General features: G+C 38.5%; 1 protein-coding gene across 4 annotated transcripts in view; it reads right to left on the minus strand.

Annotated features, from left to right (window-relative positions):
- vrk2 (VRK serine/threonine kinase 2) overlaps positions 1–18,894 on the minus strand; it is a 161,355-nt gene extending 142,461 nt beyond the window's left edge. For 3 of the 4 annotated variants that reach the window (XR_004337851.1, XR_004337850.1, XM_032553398.1), the window contains exons 1-12: positions 18,705–18,894; positions 16,245–16,379; positions 16,076–16,131; positions 15,109–15,178; positions 14,330–14,417; positions 13,246–13,354; positions 12,983–13,075; positions 12,697–12,829; positions 6,558–6,678; positions 5,559–5,617; positions 3,206–3,375; positions 1,106–1,234 (exon numbers count right to left, since the gene is read on the minus strand). Coding sequence is in view for 2 of the 4 variants with exons in the window: in XM_032553398.1 (XP_032409289.1) it covers positions 1,106–1,234; positions 3,206–3,375; positions 5,559–5,617; positions 6,558–6,678; positions 12,697–12,829; positions 12,983–13,075; positions 13,246–13,354; positions 14,330–14,417; positions 15,109–15,178; positions 16,076–16,131; positions 16,245–16,374 (1,158 nt within the window). In the remaining 2 variants the exon portion in view is untranslated. Of the gene's footprint in view, positions 1–72; positions 262–1,105; positions 1,235–3,205; positions 3,376–5,558; positions 5,618–6,557; positions 6,679–12,696; positions 12,830–12,982; positions 13,076–13,245; positions 13,355–14,329; positions 14,418–15,108; positions 15,179–16,075; positions 16,132–16,244; positions 16,380–18,704 lie in introns of all 4 variants that reach the window. The other variant, XM_032553397.1, reaches the window with a different exon arrangement.
- Positions 18,895–19,153: the final 259 nt, after the last annotated feature.

A 19,153-nucleotide genomic window follows, 5' to 3' on the forward strand; every position in this document is an offset into this window, starting at 1 on the left:
GAACAGTCGTCTAAAAAATGATTCAGGAAAGTCTCAAAATGCCGTTTGGCGGTGAGCCTTCAGGCCTCACACCTGTTTGGGCTGATCTGCAGGGCCAATGGGAGGACCTCTCAGGTAGCATGCAGAAATACGTTTGGGTCTGACATCCTTCTCCTCCTCCTCTTCCTCCTCATCCTCCTCCTCACTGTCTTCGTTTTCTTCATACATACATGGGAGCCTCGGCCTCAGTAAATACTTTCTAGAAGGAGAAACCTCTTTGTTCTTGGAGGAAAGGAGAGAAACAGCAGGTTTTTAGTGTTTTACATGTAAAATCCGACTCCAGATTCATTTCACTCGACTCATTCTCTGTTAAAGCAGCCAGCAAACAGTTTGATGAATAGGTTCAGTTTACCGGTTTCAGGTACTGCAGATAAAATTGAAGAGAACAAAAAGAACATTGAAATATTGTTTGTTAAAATAACTAATTTAATCTTGAGGAGGCCTTATTCTTGCTGTTGTTCCCCAGTCACCCTGCAGGTTGAAGTGTAAAACATGCTGCTAGTGAAGTGATCACTGGTTTTTGGTGTAAATAAACATGTAGAGTTCGGTTGTGTCTATGGCTTTCATTCAGTTTCCCTTTAAAAAGCCAAAACGCTGAAGTACAGTCGCTGAGAAATTATTATTTGTGCAACTGTAGAAAAGATTTGTAGTACTATGCTGTTTATGAACATCTGAGCTGTACTTGTGCCTCTGGTGAAATGGACAATGACCATTAAGACTGGCCAGTCAAATTCGCCACATGCAGACACTACTGTCCTCAATGCAGTTGTCCCCATTTTGATTTGGTTTCATTTACTGCATAACTTCACCTTCTTTCTTACTCTAAAAAATCCTTTCGTTTTTCAAAATTAAACAACTTTCCTACATAATAAAATTTTGGAGACGCAAAATACATAGTTGCCACTTTGGTTAAGAAACGGTTGAACTTGTAAGGGTACATAAAACACTGTATCGTGTAGGGTTGGGTGTTGTTAAGAACCTAACAATTAAATTGAATTGTTATGTTGAATTGTGGCACAATGTAATCAATGATTACAAAAAAGTGAGGTGTCTGTTTCTAGCTTACCTCACTGGATTTAGTGGCGGGTAGGCCCCGTATGTGGCGCGCTGACACCGGTTTGGACTTTGGGTGTTCCAGTTCTTCATCATCCAGCTTGTCTCTGCAAGACCCTCTAGCTGTTCCTCCTTTCTGATGCTTCAAGAAGAGTTAAAATATTAATACAAATGGAGTTTGCAACTTTCTTCAACTTGGCTTTCAATAACACTCCTTCACTTTCAAACTGTGATCGCCCATAAAAGAATCATATTTATCCAACAGTAATGGCAGACGATTCTGTGGCCTTTATCGCCACTGACATTTCCTCTCCTCACTAAAGCGTCAGTAAATGGCCACTTGTGTTTAACAAGGGATCAAACTGGCCAGCACTTTAGCATGGAAATGAAATGACACAAGGAGAGGAGAGGAAATTAGGAGCATAATTGGAGATACCCTCTGCCGGGTAAAGTGTGTGTCATCAGCTCCTCCTCACTGGGCTGTTGAGAGGGCGGTCACTGGGCCACGCAGGGTCAAGAAGTGATTCTGGGGAATGCAGAGGAGGGGGCTGTAGTCTTCTTTCACTGTCAGGTCTGACCATCTTTCACTGACGTGCTCCTCTTAGAGGTGGAGAGGGGAATGTCACCAGAAGGTTAAACCTGTCTTTCATTGCCATCACGTTTCTGCACTCTGAGGTCAAGAGACTCGGCAAAGAAAACCCTCAACGGCCAGCGGTGAGGTTGTTAAATGAATACAAAAATTTAATTATGGCGAAACATTAAGCACATCCTTCTTTATGTGTATGGTTTGTGTATAAGGGTGCACTAAACAGAAGGCAGGGTGACCTCACCAGGTCTCCAAACCTTAACCTCTACTCAACAGCAACACATGTCACATAGCGGCAAGTAATTATTTAATAAAAACTGAAATAAAGACTAATGACTGAAAAACTATGGCTGAATTAAGATTAAAATTCAGCCAGAACATAAAAGTTCTTTAGAGGGTCATGTTCAGGTCTTCAAGGATGCAGTGGGACCCTGTTCCACTTTAGGGAGTGTCTAGAACAAAACTGTTGTCTTGTTGGTGTGTTATCGTAATCATTGTATTTTGGAGTCCTGGACTGGGATATAGAGGATGTAAGGTTGCAGCAATGGCAGCCCAATCATTTGGTGGGGTTATGTTCACCTGCTTGACTCTGCTAGTCGCTTGATGTCTAAAGGAAATACTGAGTTTGAACCTTTCAGGCTGTTGGAGAAAAGCCCTGCCCCAGAGATCAGATTTACAGCTCTGTGAAGGGAGATAGATCTTGTGAATCAATTTAAATTTTAAATGCAACCCAGAGTTACTCATTTTAAATTGGAAAAACAATCTTAGACCCAGGGTGGCAAAATTCTTTCCTCAAGAGCAGACATCTTGTATGTTTTAGAAGTGCAGCTTCTCCAACAATAGTAATAGTCTATTAAATATGAAAAAAAAAAAACCTGCCCTAGAAGAAATGACCACTTGATTCTGAAATATTGATCATAATTTCCAACATGTGTGGAAAAACATTTAAAGTCAGACTAGTCATTTTGTTATTCACTTCAAATAAAGTGTCTTATTCGGCAACTGTGAGGCCTTTTGGAAACTTAAATATTTGCATATGAAATAAGTAATGCACATGTAGTCTGCTACCCCTCTCCTCTTGTGCCTGTTCTTCGTCTCACAAAGGAGGAGATTGTGAAACAGAAAAAATAAAAGGCTTGCAGCTCTATATTGGTCCCTAATGTTCTTTTAAAAGCCAGTCAATATATTTGGTTAGTTTGTAAGTGTCACAACTCTTTAATTTAGAATTGAGAAGGATGGAGCCTGTTGCAGACAAACTAGCATAGAACCGCATCCTAATATGTTCAAAGACAGTCGTGAAAGGCCTGGGCTGGGATGTGGTTGGATCATAATGAGAATTTTATCAGTAAGCTCTTGGTGAATTTTTGTATCATCTAAAAGTGGGAAAAAAAACATTACTGAAAACTCTGACAATTTGAGTTTAGAGATATGTATGATTCCTGCAGTACTGATCCTGATATGTATCAAAATGCCGCAACAACTACTTAGGAGACACTTCACATAATGATAATCATCTCATTTTCTCACCTTCTCTCTTTTAGAAGACTCCTTGGCGGCTGACCTTTGGTGACCTTCAGGCACAGACAGGTCAAGTCCTCCTTTGACACGACAGTGCAACAGCTCTTTAAGAAGCTCGTAGTCAGGCTTATCGTCGTAGTCCAGAGTTCTCACATAAATCAGAAACTCAGCTAGCTCATCTGATGATGGCAGAAAACATCAAAAACAAGTTTAATGGAAAAATAATATAAACAACTCTGGATCAAGTCAGAGCAAAGCAATGAGGTCATTTAACAGAATTGCACTGCAGTCAGGATGTTGATTCTCTGATGTTTCTTCCTATGTATGAAATCATTTTCAGAGGTGAGGCGAGAGCAACAAACACAGGATAAACCTGAAGGTCTCTCGCTGCAGATAAAACACAGGCGGGCCATGTATCTCCTCACACACAGCAGATCTGGCAAGCGTACAGCTATGGAGGTGCATTGTGTCATACACTGTCAGCCTCGATGGATCGCACACTGGCCAGGCAGTGTGTATGACACACACTGCAGTAGAACCTGTATCTCTTCCCCCACACACACTCAGGTGGTTGATGCATTCTTTGGTTCTTATCTGCAGCGGGCAGCCTGGCTTTGTCAGTAGATGAGCGTGCCGCTCTGACCATACATCACATGCCGAGCCATCACTAAGGTGTGACCTCTCCGTATAAAGAGGAGATAAAATACAACTAACTTTGAAAGGCATGTCAATGAGACAGCCGTCCATTTAATTGGTACAAAGGGAAAATGGATTCCCAGGTAACCGAGGGGGGTTCTGGGTTCAGGGGAGAATTTCCATAGGTAAAAATCATGTTTAAGGAAAATCAATCCATTAATATGTAAAAATGAGTTCTAACGCTAAACTCTTCAGGATCAAGATTTTCTGCTAGAAAATCCAGCACATTCTCCAGTGCTTTTGTTTCCATACATAAGTCCAGTCCAGTGTGAAGAATGTCTTATCAAAGGGGAAAAAACTGCTGCCTACTCTAGCCAACATATTTATTTTATTCTTTCTTGTTTCTATCAATTGAATGACCAGCGGTGATTGGTGTGAAACCGGATGTACTATAAATACACCTCCTTACTTTCTCCAGCCCGACAAGTTTTGAGAGGAGCTTTAAGTGAGGCTGCTGTGCAGGTGAAGCCAGTGTTAAAAATTACTTCAAGAAATGTTTGCCAATAACTTGTTATGAAGATAGTGAATGGAGTAGTAAATGCTTCATGGTTGACTCTAAAAGACTGCATGTAGTTCATCTGGAAAGTATCCACAAAGCTCCACTTCTTCCACATATTATGTTGCACCCTTACTCCAAAGTGAGTTACTACCCCAACAAAAAAACAAATTCAACATCCAGAATAGGTTCTGTTTTGTTCTTTTCGGAGATTTTTTTTTCTTTCATGTTTTTGGTTGAGGCATTGCGTATCTGGGCAGTTTCTTCCTCTGGTTTTGGTTGCTGTGCAGCTTGAAGGATGTTTGCTCTTAAGTTTTTACTTTCTGATAGCCGTGATGCATAACTGTGGAAACAAGGTCTAGTTTTTTGCAACTGGAAACAGCTGATGAGCACCTCAAATAATACCTGAACCACGACCCCAAATCCCAATTAAAAGGAGACTTCATGGACGTAGACCAGAGAGAAGGAGGAGAAAGATCAAACTTTCTCCTCAACTGATCATAATGGACAAGGTTCATATCCCCAACTCCAACATCTCTCTGCCTGACTTTCTATCCACACAGCCAGACAGAGATCTAACGAGGAGCAGAAAAAGCCAATGAGGTGGATTAGCAGGGTTCTCTATGTAAAATATTGTCTCTGCTGCCCAGAAATTGAGCTATTAGCACGTCATAACTGTTATGAAACTGTGATAGTAGTCAGTCAGACACATCAGTACTGGAGATCCTTCATGCCCACAGCATCACCATCCGCAACTCTTTGAAGATACGAGTTATAACAGCATTAATTTTTTTTTCTGGAATAAGTATCTTTGAATTTGAATGGAATTAAAAAAATACATCTATAAAACCATAGTTACTCTTTGCCAAACTCAAAATTGAGCCTATTTTCACTGATCATGATTCAGATGTTTCTATAACCTGATTGGTAAATGCAGTTGATTGAACATGATTTCACAGCGCAGTATGTGTCCTCTCGGTGCTTGCCCCCTACCTGAAGTGTCCTCAACCGTGACCTTTTCTTTAGATCCCATAAGATCAGCTCCAGATTAGACAGAGACGAATTTCCTCCTTTCCTTTGGCTTCATGTCTTACTTCCAAATTCTCAGTTTAAGCAGAGAAGTCTAAATGATGTCCTGTAACCTGAAGCAGCCCTGCAGCCTTGGCTTACCTGTGCTGGCTCCACTCACTGACAGCTGCTGAACCGAGCCTGGAAGATTATCCATCAGTCTAAGAGAGGAAATAAAACGAGGAGGAGATGAGGACACAAAGACGCGAGAGACAGAGTTCAGGGGCAAAAAGCAGGATGAGAATAAGGCAGCAGGAAAGGGGAGCTAAATCCCAGCTAAAGCAAGCTGTCACACAGAGTGTTAACACTTATCTGGGGTCAACTACACTTCCTGGATTATTAGTGACCATGAATATTTACACAGCTCTGCTGCAGAGCACAAGATATTAGCCTGCAATCATTGTAATACAGCAGTATTACAAACCACAGCACCAGAAGCTGAGTTAATTTAAAGAGATGGTAAGATGTAACACTTTCATGCATATTTAGTTTGACAAATGTCTGCCATAAGAAGGAGTCATGAGCTGCTTTAAATCAAAATACCTCTGATAGCCACTAGGGTTTGATCCAGTAAAGATGTGCAAAAAGAATTCCAAGTTAATCAATCTTTTTTATCATCATCTCACAGAGACAATTTAGAAAATCCAACCTTCATTTTGAACACATTCATTCAGTAGGGAAACAAAACAGTGTAAATGATCTTTAACAAAAAATACTAGAGGCACAGCAGTTTGTATCTTGAACAATTCCTTGAAAAGAATTGGAAGTGAGGCATTTTTGTAATTTAGATATTTTTTATTTTATTCTACAATCTTCTAAATAGTTATCCAAAGATTTTTGTTTCCCACGGATAGAAATACGATGTGACACAGAGGCACTTTTTTTTTTTTAGCCCTGAACACATCATCCCCACCCTGAAACATAGTGGGGACAGAATCATGCTGGGGGAATGCTTTCTTACAACAAAAACATAGTTCTTATTACCATTTTCCTGTTCAGCTTTTACTTAAGGAACTTAAAATTAACACAAATAAAGCTGCTGCGTCCTGGAAACAACACAAATCTACCCAAATACCAAAATAAGCACTTGTGACAACTTACATGGTTTTGGCCTCTTGCACCTGAATGGGGTTTTTGAGGACGTTGTCCCAGGGTAGTGACCCACATAACCAGTGAAGAAGACAAAACCCCAAGATCTGGAGGTCACCACGTCTTGAAGGCGCTATAAAACCGAAAAGAAAAGGTCTTTAACCTAAAGGTTGCTAACTAATAGAGCTGCAACGATTAATCCAACTGGCAAGATGAGATTTTAGCAACTTTGAGGGTAGAAATAGAGTAGCCATTTTTTAAATATTGGCTACTTTTATATTATATTTTTTATTTTTATCTGTCTTTACAGATTAACTTTACAAACTGTGTTTAAAAAAAACACGTACTCCATTAATTTACTGTATATTTAATGCTTGTCTAATTCTAATGTCTAAGACCAACTCATTTCAAAATTCTACACTTTAAGACTCAGATGTCAAAGATTTTACAGAAAATATTAGAAGTAAAAAGTCACAGCTCTGTTCATTTCTTTTATTTGGATTGCTTTTTGCAGGGGTCATGTTAAATCAGTTTCATTTAAACATCTATGACAAAACTGGACTTAATGATCTCACACTAAATACAAACAGAAATGGTATTTTTTTTCTTATTCTGTTTGTAAAGTCAACTGGGGAAAACACCTCTTAAAACAGAGAAAAACTTTCACGTTGCCCTGTAAAACTATACAAGTCGATATTTTGACAAAAAGTGAATATGAGAAGTGGCAATTTAAAGATGACTGATCTAATACCGATGGAATACTTATTTATTCAAGTTTTCTTTTAGAAAATAAAAAAACAAATAGTCTGTAAATTTATATGCTCATAATTTTCCAGACATGGAAAATGATAAAGATAATTTCATGCATTTGTAGTAGGAACCCTTGTAGCAAGGTTGAAAAGCCAAAAACCATTGAAAATGCTCTTTTTCTCTTTCCATAATGAGAATAAAGGTTTCTTAGACCTCAAACTGAATGTTAAATCTAGAGAATCCTGTGGTGAAAAGAGATTCTGTAGGACATCCAGTCCAGACTTAAACAGTTTAATTATTGATGGATTGACTGATGATCAAATGCAGATGATACTTATTAAAAAGTGTAGTTTCACACCAACAGGAAGATCCTGAGCATATGGCAACTCTGAAGATAATGTGCCTTTTTGTCTTAACTTAAATATCTTTGTGTCTGCATTTTAAATGCATGGTGATATTGAGACTGGCAACAGTTCCTAACCAAACAGGTGAGTACAACAAAGATTTAAACAATTAAACATAATGTCAGGATAAATTGTTGACATCAGGTCAGTGTAAGTTCCTATGCACTAAGAGGTCTCACAACTAATCATAAGTGTGTTTTTCCCATCTTGTGGTGAGCATATGAATGACTGCATGGATCTACATTTATGTGTGAGGTCTGTCAATACTTGGTGACCATGTCCAGTAAGGTTGAGCCTGGGGAGTTTTAGTAGCTCAATACAGTAAAGGCTGCCACATGTCTAGGGAGAAATTACCTATCGACTGACTCCAGCAGAAGGGAGAAATCTGCTGCCAGCATTGATCCTTCCCCGGTCAGCCAGCAGGCTGGTCCAAAAAGGAAGTGTGGCCACTCGCACAGAGGATCAGATTATGAAGGCGGTAAACTGATTTTAAGTTGACTTATTTGTGAAATTAAAGTACTGTGATTTGGCATAATCAAGTTGTTGTCCTCAACATGAATAATGACTGTCAACTCCAAGTGAGATAGTGTGTTTCAGGCACATGTTCAGGACAAACATGTGCCTGAATCACAAACATGTATGTTAGCTCCAAACCATGAATTCAATAAAACAAGCTGAAAGTTTTAAAAAAATGCTGGTTAAATATGGTTGATGACAGAATATATGTTTATATCTGTTATTGCACCTAGTTGTCTCTAAGACTCAGTCATTGGAGCGACAGTTTAAGATGACCTCTCTCACTCCAGCTACATCCTCTAGTTTGGTTGAAAGATCCCTAGAATGAAATCTAAAAACACAATATCTCAAGCAAGTCCTGGTCTACCCTACAGCCTCTTCACAATGGGGCATGTCAGACACACCTCCCAAGAAAGGCATCCTTTCAAGATCCTCAAACCACCGTAACTGGCTCCTTTCATGCAGAAAAAAACTGACCTCTTCTTTTCACAGTCCAGCAAGACTAAGAAGGAAGGTCACCTTAGCAGCTTAGGTGTTGTAGGCTTAATTGTGACCTCCAGGATGAGTCAACAATCTTGGTAAACCACCGAAGGCTCCATGTTTTCTTCATTGTAGGTAACAGCTCGCGTTGTGGTTCACTGGACTGCCAGCATCTTCAAAATGACTTTGTATTCATAAATGCTCATGATGTTGTTGCTCATCTGCTGTTGAATTTCTCTACATACCATGATACGTTTGCTTTTTAGAAACTTTTAGCCTGGTTCAAGCTGTCAGCTTCTATATAACTGGTTCCTTCATTCTTCAGGTGTGGCAGTAATCAGGCTTCAAGTGGGCAGTGAAATAAACTCAGCTTTTAAAAGAATGGTAGATCACAGTAAATTAATAATTAAACAGGGGAGTGGGTGGAGATTACTTTTTCACTTAGGACCAGGGTGCGTTAGATAGCTTCCTCCCGTCTGTTTTCTTTAAAAAAAGCATAATTTCTAAACTACTTTTTGTTATGACTTTGTAATGCAATTTCTTAAATTATCTGAAACTTTTAAGTATGACAAAAGAGCAAAAACAAAAGAAATCTGTACGGTAGGAATTTTTTTTTACAGCACTGTGAAACCCTGCTCTGAAAGAAAAACAAAGAGTCAACATGTATTAGCTCCAAACGTGATACTGTCATCATCTCTTCTACTTGATCTTAATAACGCTGATAATAAGGGTCAGGTCTGTTTGTCCTTGTGAATTTAAAGTATGTATTATGTCCGCATTACAGTGAGGCTCTCTATAGTTGTAAATGATTACAGAGCGACTTAATGCTTCCAAGAGCCTGTTGGAGGAGAATAAAGATGAAAAATACACGCGATACTGACACTGGAAAACAGAGTCCAATTCCCAGAGCAACATAATGGATTAACAATTAAAAAGATCAACAGCTACATTAAACGTTGCTGCCCTCTGCGTTCGCTCTGGGCGCGATAACGCTCCTCATTATGCCACTTTATGTGTCTGCTATTCTATATTTATGTACATACTTTGCCCTCGTATGAAGAATGGCAAAGGACAACAAAAAGAAGCATGCCTGCGTATATGCATGTACAGCTTTCATATGAAACCTGGACACAAACAATCCATGAATACATCCAACGCACCGGCTGTGTTCCCATCCAGCTTTAGACAGCGAGCTGAGAAAACGTTGGCCGTGCTGCTAATTATCTCCTATTGTTATTCAGATTCCCTTAAGCACAATGCTGTGTCGCGCTCTTAACCCCTCTGCCTTGCAGACTTGTTGTTTGGAGACGGTCATCAGTCCGCTGTCCGCCCACCAAATGGCACTAATTACACCGTTTAGCTCCGGGTACATAGGTCTGCCACTAGCAGGATGTGTTCGCCAAGGCTCATCATCAGCAACCTGACAACATCTTTGTGGGAATGAATGCCACCGGGTCGGTGAGGGGCAGATATGAGTCTGGTTCTTGAGCATGTTCTGTCTGTGTCTTAGCAGATTTTTAAAGAGGAAAATATCAAAGCACATTATAAAGCTTTCATTAGCTAGAATCTGACACTGTACATTGAAAGTCTCAATTTTTAGCTGTTCTTAGAGCTCCAATACGAGCACACACTGAACCAGATTGAACATTGGTTTATTTCCTTATAAGGATCAAAAGAAGGAATTTAAAGACCAAATATAATTTCACAGCCAGATAACTTAAACACTGAATGATTTAAGGTCAAAACAGGCTTTTTTATTGTGTTTCAAAACAGTCAAGAGGTGACTGTTGGTCAAGAGGTGACCAATTGAAAAGGTATGAATGTGGTGAGGACATATTTCTCCTCTGCTACTGAAATCCATCTCTCCATTAAAAACATCTATCACCTTAAAAATAACTGGAAAACTAAATGCATACGGACTCCAGTGTTCATGAAGAATGACAGGTAGTGTCATTGAGAAATGCCTCGACACCTATGTAAGTGTCACTCTGTTACATTATCATGAGTAAAACACAGACTGATTGTGTGTAGAAAAGTGAGACTTGCAAAACATCAACATCGCTCCCTAGTAAAAAGTATTCTGGTGTTGCAGTTTCTGAGAGAAACGGGAGTGCTGCTTCACTGTGTGCATCAGAGTAACAATGCTGGTCAGAATTGGTGCAGGCATCATCACATCTAACTGAAAGCTTTAACAATATTTGTGTAGCAAATTACAGTTTTCAATTACGAGCCATCATTCCCCACTGTGGTGAATTACAAGTCGGCTGCACTCAATAAAGATTGCTTCTAAATCCGAGATTACACTCTAAACTCCTGTTCTTACAGAAGGGTTTCCTGATGTTTCATCAATCATGACTTCGGGTCTAATCACCTGTAGTAAGTTACAAGCAGGAACATTTGAGAAGGAAAGATTGTAAAACTGATGATAAGCGCCATTTGAAGAAGAGTCTTTTTTTCCCTTCCCAGTGCAGTATTACACCTGATGTATCTTCCTTACTAGAGTTTTTGCAGAGCTGAATGACTAATAGAAACCTTAAAATGGTAATTACTCGGTCAGAGTTGTTACAAACCCACAGTATCGAACTGCTGAGCAGTGGAGCTGGTCGACGTAGAGAGCACAGAGGTTATCGGTAGCTCAGGTCTCACGCTAACCAAACATCAAAGCCCTTAATTAATGGGAGGATGAATACAAGATGCAGGTTATGACTTCAGCTAATTAGGGAATTGTTGAACAGAGACAGAGCTGGGGAATTCAGTGGGGGGCATGGATGGGAAAATCAATGGTCAATGAGAAAAGGGAGCATGTAGGCAATTTGCCAGTTAATGTGTTCCCTATATCAGCTGGTGGAGGCAGAGGGCAAAAAGAGCATTTTATTTGGCGCGATAAAGTAAAGAGTGTAAATAAACCAGGCTACAGTAAAGATACCATGAAATAACAAGTCAGTTATTGTCCCTTAAAATAATCAGCTTGATGTTAACTTTGATATATGGCCTCACACTGACAAACATCTGGGTAGCCAAGTGTAAAAAGTCAGAAACTAAATGGATAATTTATTGCAATAGCATTATTAGTGAAAATTGTAACTTTTAACTTGAATATTATTAAACTCTTCCTATAAAATAAACGAGATTTTACTTTATTTTTTGTTTAAAATTATATTTGTGTCTACAAATTTTAATTTTAATCCATGACCCCTCTTTCAACGGGGTAAAATAATGATGTGGAACAGAGGTCTATCACTCAACTCCTGTCTTCATCCCACCTCACACTAAGAGACAGGGACAAACTTTTCACAACTGGAAATGAGGATACAACTGGCCAAAATAAATTGTGCAGTGTGTACCCAGCTTAAGATTGAGCTTTGTGGCTGCAAACAGTCCAAAGGGTATGTGTCTATTTTTTCCCAAATACTCTGAGAATACTATAAGAATACATAGCATCATAACATCATCAACTCTTTAAAATATCAAGACGTCTACCAGCTTCTGATAACCTATTGGGTTCCTCAAGGGAACATTGTTGATCCACTTCTGTTTTCTCTATGCATGCTCTCAATAAAATACAAATCAAACCACTAACTGTAGATGTGTGGCTGTCTGTGGAAAACTTGAAGGTGTGTTGCTGCAAACGTTTTGAAATCTATTTAGAAACTTTTTCTTTATGTTTTATTAAAAACTGTAATACATTAAATTGTCTTTACACAAGGTGAGCTTCGCGTATAGACAATGATTTACACAAATTCTTGTGTAGTCATTGGCCAAAGATTTAAACCAGATATTTTGTGTCGTTTAAAGTGGTCCAACTAAACATTATCATCCGGATGTTTCACACTGTTACCCTTTGTCACTCCAATCTTTATGTATCTTCTTCACTGAATGTAAAATTTGACTTTACATTTCATGTGGGCCTCCAATTATTTCTACAAGAGTTTGCAGTTCTGGTCAAGAAAGAGATCAGTAATTTAGCAATAATCTCCATGGGAATTAATTGGATGGCTTACCAACTCCATTGTGGGCATCAAGGCTGGTGTACTCAATTGTTCCGTTATGGCCCTTCTTTGGGTTTTCCTTGTATTCTTTATGGACTCCATCAGGGGCATATCTATAGGAGAGTCCATAGTCTGCAAGGTAAACCTGGAGCAGTCAACAAGAAACAGGCCTGAATGTTACAAATGTCACTTCCAGCTTGGTAAGTTTAAACAGAGCCCCGAAGAAAAACAGCAGAGGTTAAAGGATAAATTAACCCTAGAATTTACTCAACAACCACCAATCAGCTATGTGACTGACCTGGTCCAGGTCTCTGTAACCCAACATGATGTTGGCAGCTTTGATGTCAGCATGGACATACTCGTTTTCATGAATATACTCCAGAACATCCACCTGATACGGACACCAAAACACAACCAGCAGCATTAAATTGTGATCAATTTAATGCACTGCTCCTAGGAAACAGTGCAAGATCTTGGCACTTAAGACCCATGCTTAATTACTGCAACAACAAAGAAAAGAGGAGCATCCAGTCTTTCATGATATCATGATAAATCCCTCACCAGTCTTTTACCAATCTGGAGTACAGTGCTCTTCTTCAGTCGACCTCCGTTGCGCTCACAGACTTGCTGAAGGTCACAACCCAGCCGGTCCATGGCCATGAAACGGTACCTGAGTGGGAAGGGAACCAGACTGACCATTAATACCAACTATATGTTCTGCTTGAACCCAATAAAAACAAACGCAGGCTTTTGACAATCTTTCAACCTGCAAAAATGCTGCTGGTATTGTGTTCCTCATTGAAAAGCTTCATCTTGATTAACATCGCACAACGATAATGTAATAAAAATGGAACAGCATCGAATTATTCAACTTATTTCAAATAAAGCTAATAGCCTGAAATGTTTCAAATAAATCATTACATTTTAAAATTAAATGACATTCGAGCTCATGAGGAGTGGATGTAAACATTTAACCAAAACTCAAGCTGCTCTAGCCGTGTTTCTGATCTATTTATGCCCTTTATGTAATAATTTTACATACAAAATAGTTTTTTTTTTAGCATATCTTGTTTTGTTATTTATACCCACATATATAAATAAAATTAATATATCTTTGTTTTATTCCACACAATACTAAAATCTTTTTCCAAATTCCAAAACCATTATTGTTTCCAAAACCATATTCGTCTTTTTAAAAAAGCAACACAAAAGTAATCAAATTCAGAAATCAGTTTTGGAATAATCCTGATTTACAGTTTTCATAACTCTTGGGCTGTTTTCCACTAGTCATCATGTTACTGTTGGGTTCAGGTGATCCCCCCTAATTAATATCTCATTAAGTAGAATGATGTATGCTTGTGTTGGATCTCAACAGACACTGTCATGGAAGAGCTGCCAAACATCTAAAGTTGCTAATTTCATAGTAAAAGGAAAAGTAGTATGGCTTAGATTTAGAAAGTTTCCTCTGAATGAACTATGCAACATATTTGTTCTTTTGACAGACATTTTGCAGAAGGTTTATTCTTTTATTTTTGAAGTGCCTCTTTAAAAATCATCTTTTTATTGCACTGTAAAAGAAACAAAACTATTTCGTTGTTTAATTTAGTGGATGTTGTTTGGCTTTCAAAAGGACTCATTTATCTACCGAAGATTCTTGTATTCGGCCAGTCCTGATCCCCAGTATGTCGGGATACCCAAAAAGCTCAGCTTCTTTCCTTTCTTCCATTTGTGCACTGAAAGAATAACAAAAGAGGAGTAATTATGAGTTTGTATAACTGAACGCTTCTGTTAAAACACTCTCAAAGTTTGCCATTAGAAAATCTGAAATCATAGCAGGAGGCTCTGCGACCTGCTTCAATTACCTGGAGTTAGTCTAAAGGAAATAGCTGCCAAATAGAACTTTTTATTCACTTATTTCTCCTATTTCTACCAGTCATGACTCATGCAGTCTTTTACAGTGTTTGACAGAAACTTTGAACTCTATAAAAAGTACAATATTTTTCTCAAACAACGGATTTGACCCTGCATGTCTAAGGAAATGAGCACACAAGCAGCAGGCTGAAGGCTGTTAACACACAAAGAGGCCACAGACAAAGTGGTGGGCCCGGCTCAGAAGCTTGATGGCGGCTGGCCTGACTGGCTCTCAACCAGGCTGGCAGGTGGTCAGGGGCTCTGTGGAGGCCCAGGCATCATTACAAGTGAGTGGCTTTCTCTCCTTTGCTCCTCTCCAAACGAAGGCGTTGGAGAACTCAGACAAGCGTGGAGAGGAGGCCCCAACTGCCACTGGGGTGCGTGTTTGCTTTGGTTTGTTATTAATTACTGCGTGCCAGGCAGAGAAACCTCTGCGTCTGCAGCCACTTCATCAGTCAAACACACTCACGCCCCGGCGGGCTGCCGGGACGCGGGACAGGTTGTGCTACTCACCGCTCTCTGGTTTGGCTGCTCTCTGGTAGAACTTGAGCTCAGAGAACAAGGGGCCATTCTCATGATACTCCTGCAAGCACAAACACAGTGTTGGCTCTTTTTTTTATTAAAAGTTAAAACACTACATTATTCAAATAGGTCAATTCAAGTGACTGATTTTATCTTAAATAAGAAACATTCCTGTAAGAGGAGTACAAATTAAATATTCGTTTCTGATTTTTGTTTGTTGTTTTTATTCTTTGTTTGCAGTGCCTTGCGGAAGTATTCATAACCCCTGACTGTTTTCAATTTTGCCGAACAAAAACCTGAATGTATTTCACTGGGATTTCATGTGATAAACATAGAAGTTATAGAAAAACAGCAAAGTGGAAAGAAAAGGACATATGGCTTTAAAAATGTGTTTCAAATAAGGTCTGGTGAGTGGGATGATTAACTGGACAACCAACTGCATCCAGAAGTCGTGTTGACATTGTTTGGTTATTGAAATAAAAGTCTATAGCTGCAACAATAACTTTCATTTGTAAAAACTAATAAAAGATGGAATGACATTTTGACCTGAAAAATACATCCTCGACAATTACAAAGCAGAACTAAATAAATAAATTAGCTTTTGCTTGATTCGGATGCCTGTCGTTTTACCTCTTTGTCATTTTGTACCTTGGGTCTTTTCGTCACAGCTTTGATATACTGTATGTAAGACAATTACAATAACACCAACATTTCTACTTTTTAAGGTTTTTCTTCACACCTTCAAGTAAAAAAAAGAAGAAATGATAAAATGAGGCACAGTTTTTTTTTAAGATTTCATTTTTTCTTACGCGAGTTCTGAAAGTGACCAAGTCAAGCTGTGCACTAATATGCTGCCGTTTATCTGTGCTGCGTTGCATAAAAACTCATTTCTTGTTCCAGTCACAGAGAGCTATACTGTAGTTCAACAAAGAATCATACTGATTTTCTGTGTACTCACCACTTTTATGACAAAGTCTGTGTCTGATGCAACAGGCCTGCTTATATCCTGGGAGGCTAATCGATATTGCAAAAAATGGTTGCAAACAATTAAAAAATATATGCAAACTGAAGAAAGAAGTTGTGTGTGCATATACAAAGTGTTTTCAAATCAACAGTTTAATTATTACCCAGATAAATCAGTCCAAAGCCTCCTTGACCGATGATCTTCCCCAGCCTCCATTTCTTTTTCTCAGTGTCTGTCAGTATGAAGTCATCTGGGAGGGGTTTGGGCAAGGCACGCTTCCTTGGGGGTGCCATTACAGCTGAAAAAGTTTCAAACAACATTTCTCAATGTCAAGACAAGCTTAATGCATCCTAAAGTAAGTTTGCAGGGTTTTATTTACCAAGAAAGAATTTTAAAAACTACTGGTTCTAATAAAGTTTTAAAATTAGATGAGTCGCATACAGTTTTGAAAAACACATTATCTATTTATAAAAACTAGATCAAAATGCAGAACTGCTGCCTAAAAAATGAAACCACAGATCAGTGTTGAAGTAGGCAAAAGACATCATCAATGACCTGAGAAAAATAAGCAACATCCCTGCAAATTCACCCCAAATTCAGATTGAAGTTCTCAGAAGTCCTACATCTTAGACTCCATTTCCTTAAGAAGGCATCCTGAATGTTAAAGCTGATCACAGAATACTTAGACAAAAAAAAAACCTACTCACAAAACTATGATCCTAAGTCCAGCAGTAGACACAATCAAAAAGTTTTTTAGAAAGGTAGACCTCAAGCCACTTTCAGACAGATACCTACTATGGGACACATTAATTTGAGAGTCTGGAGGCTTCAAAAAGTCAGTTATTACCCAGAAGGCAACCAGTTAAAAATATTATTAATAATACATTTAACTTAGAAGCACCTTTCAGATCACTCAAGGACACTTCACAGTAAAAGACAAAAAAACATCAGTAAAATGTAATAAAATCTCATAAAGTATAACAGGTAACTTTTGTGTCTTGGTTTAAACAGAGAGTGTCAATATTCTTGATGCCTGGCAGAGTTGGGGGGCCATCCAGATTTGGGGTGCAGGGTGGTTAAATACTCAACCCCTTGCCCAATTGGTACTGACAAAAATAAATAAGTAAATAAATAAATACATAAGTATTACAATCTTCATCACTGTCAGCTAATCTAAAACAATTAAACAGCTTATTAATAATCTACAATACTCTTAACATTTTAAATAGATTTTAATGAACACCTGTAACTTTAATTTTTCAACAGAAAAGAGTTGTCAGTGAACTGTCACATGATTTTACTATGGTAAAGATGTTATTGGTCAAAATGCTCATGTCTCTCACATTATTTATTTCTTATTCCCTATCTGACATCACATCTATTAACTACACAGTTAGGCTTAGAAAGAGTTTGTAGCCAAAATAACTCCACAACAATGTGACTCGGGTAACTCTCAAACATGTTGATCTCTAAATAATAATGTGGTGCAAGTGATTGAGTCAGCATGTGATGCTTCAGAAACAACAGTAGAACAGTTGAGTTTGTTTTTGTTGTTCAGCTGAGAATTTGCTTGTAAAACGGGTAAATAACTGATTTAATGACTGAGGACAGGTTTTAAAGCGAGATAGCGAATGGTTGCTATTAGGCCTATCTGACTTCACCTGAATACATCAGGAGAGGCGCAGGTGTAAAAAAGGCTGACAAGTTTGAAATGGTTGGAGAAGAGAGCCTCTTCTCTCTGAACAAACAACATGGTAGCATTGAAGCAGACGACTTCTGGAAACAATGACCGTCACACAGCTGATACAAAAGTTGAGATTTTTGGCTACAATGGTCCCTATAAAGTCACACAGATATAATTAGTTTCTGAGAAATTCTATCCTAAATATATCAATCATGCTACAATCATTGGTAATAAGTTATTAAAAGAAGCCTGGCTGACTTTTCTGACAGCAAATCAGAACAAACTCCTAAGCCCAGATGTCAAGCATGGAGTTGTAGAGGTGATCGCTTGGACTTATTTTGCAGTGACTGAGTTAAATATGAACTCCAGTGTATTAGAGTCGAATGTAAGGCCTTCTGTCCGATAACTGGAGTCCAAACTGTGTCATGAACAGGACAATGATTCAGAAAACTGCAGATCTACAACATGATTGGTAAATCAATGGTCTACTTAAAGACCAGACCTAAACGTGATTGAAATGCAATATTGTCAAGAGGAGGTGGGTGGCTAACATTTGGTTGATGTTAGACACTGAATTTATTTAGAAAATGACTAGTGAGAGTTAATGCTCCTATAGGTGTTTGTACCAGCTGTTTAATGATAGGAGTGAACAAAATCGAAACTTCTGTCCATCATATGATTTCCCCACAATGACGCAAATTAGAAGAAAAAAAAGCCCATTTCGTTTATTTTTAGTGTCCATGTCAGTGTTTAGGTCAGAGACCGTTAATAGCAACATGACACAACCTCATTAGATCAGTTTAAAGTGTGATCATATCGACTACTATTCACCATCAGCTCAGATGTCAGATGATGGTTCAGGCAAATAAAAGCTCGAGATACATATTAAAATCAAAACTACGTCGATTAGAAAACAGAGAGCTCTGGAAAATTGTTTACCTGTTGAAGTTTGCACCTCCGAAGGTTATAGAACCCAACCAGCGTCAGTTTTCCGTATCGCTTAGCAATCCCAACGACAATTCGGTGAAAGAAAACGTTTTGAAATCTTATTTGTGAGGCATAAACTAAGGTCACTGTGTTTAGAGATTGTAAAAATGAAAACAATTCCCTTCCCGGAAGTTGCTCCTCCCACGGCACCGCTCAGCAAATCACGTATAACTAGACGTTTCTCAATAACCAATAGCTTTAGTAGAGGTCTAGGAGGGTGGAGTTATGCAAGTAAAGTTTATTTTTTTAAAAATCTACTATGAGCCCAGCAGTTTTCTGTAAAATCAAACTACCTCTCTTCGCTATGCATATATTGTGAGAATTTTTTCAGTTATTGTATTTGCTTTTTTATTGCTAATTGCTATTTAAATCATCCTAAAAACTACATTTGAATTCTGATA

Source organism: Xiphophorus hellerii, chromosome 22 (genome assembly GCF_003331165.1).
Source record: "Xiphophorus hellerii strain 12219 chromosome 22, Xiphophorus_hellerii-4.1, whole genome shotgun sequence".
Classification (NCBI taxonomy): domain Eukaryota; kingdom Metazoa; phylum Chordata; class Actinopteri; order Cyprinodontiformes; family Poeciliidae; genus Xiphophorus; species Xiphophorus hellerii.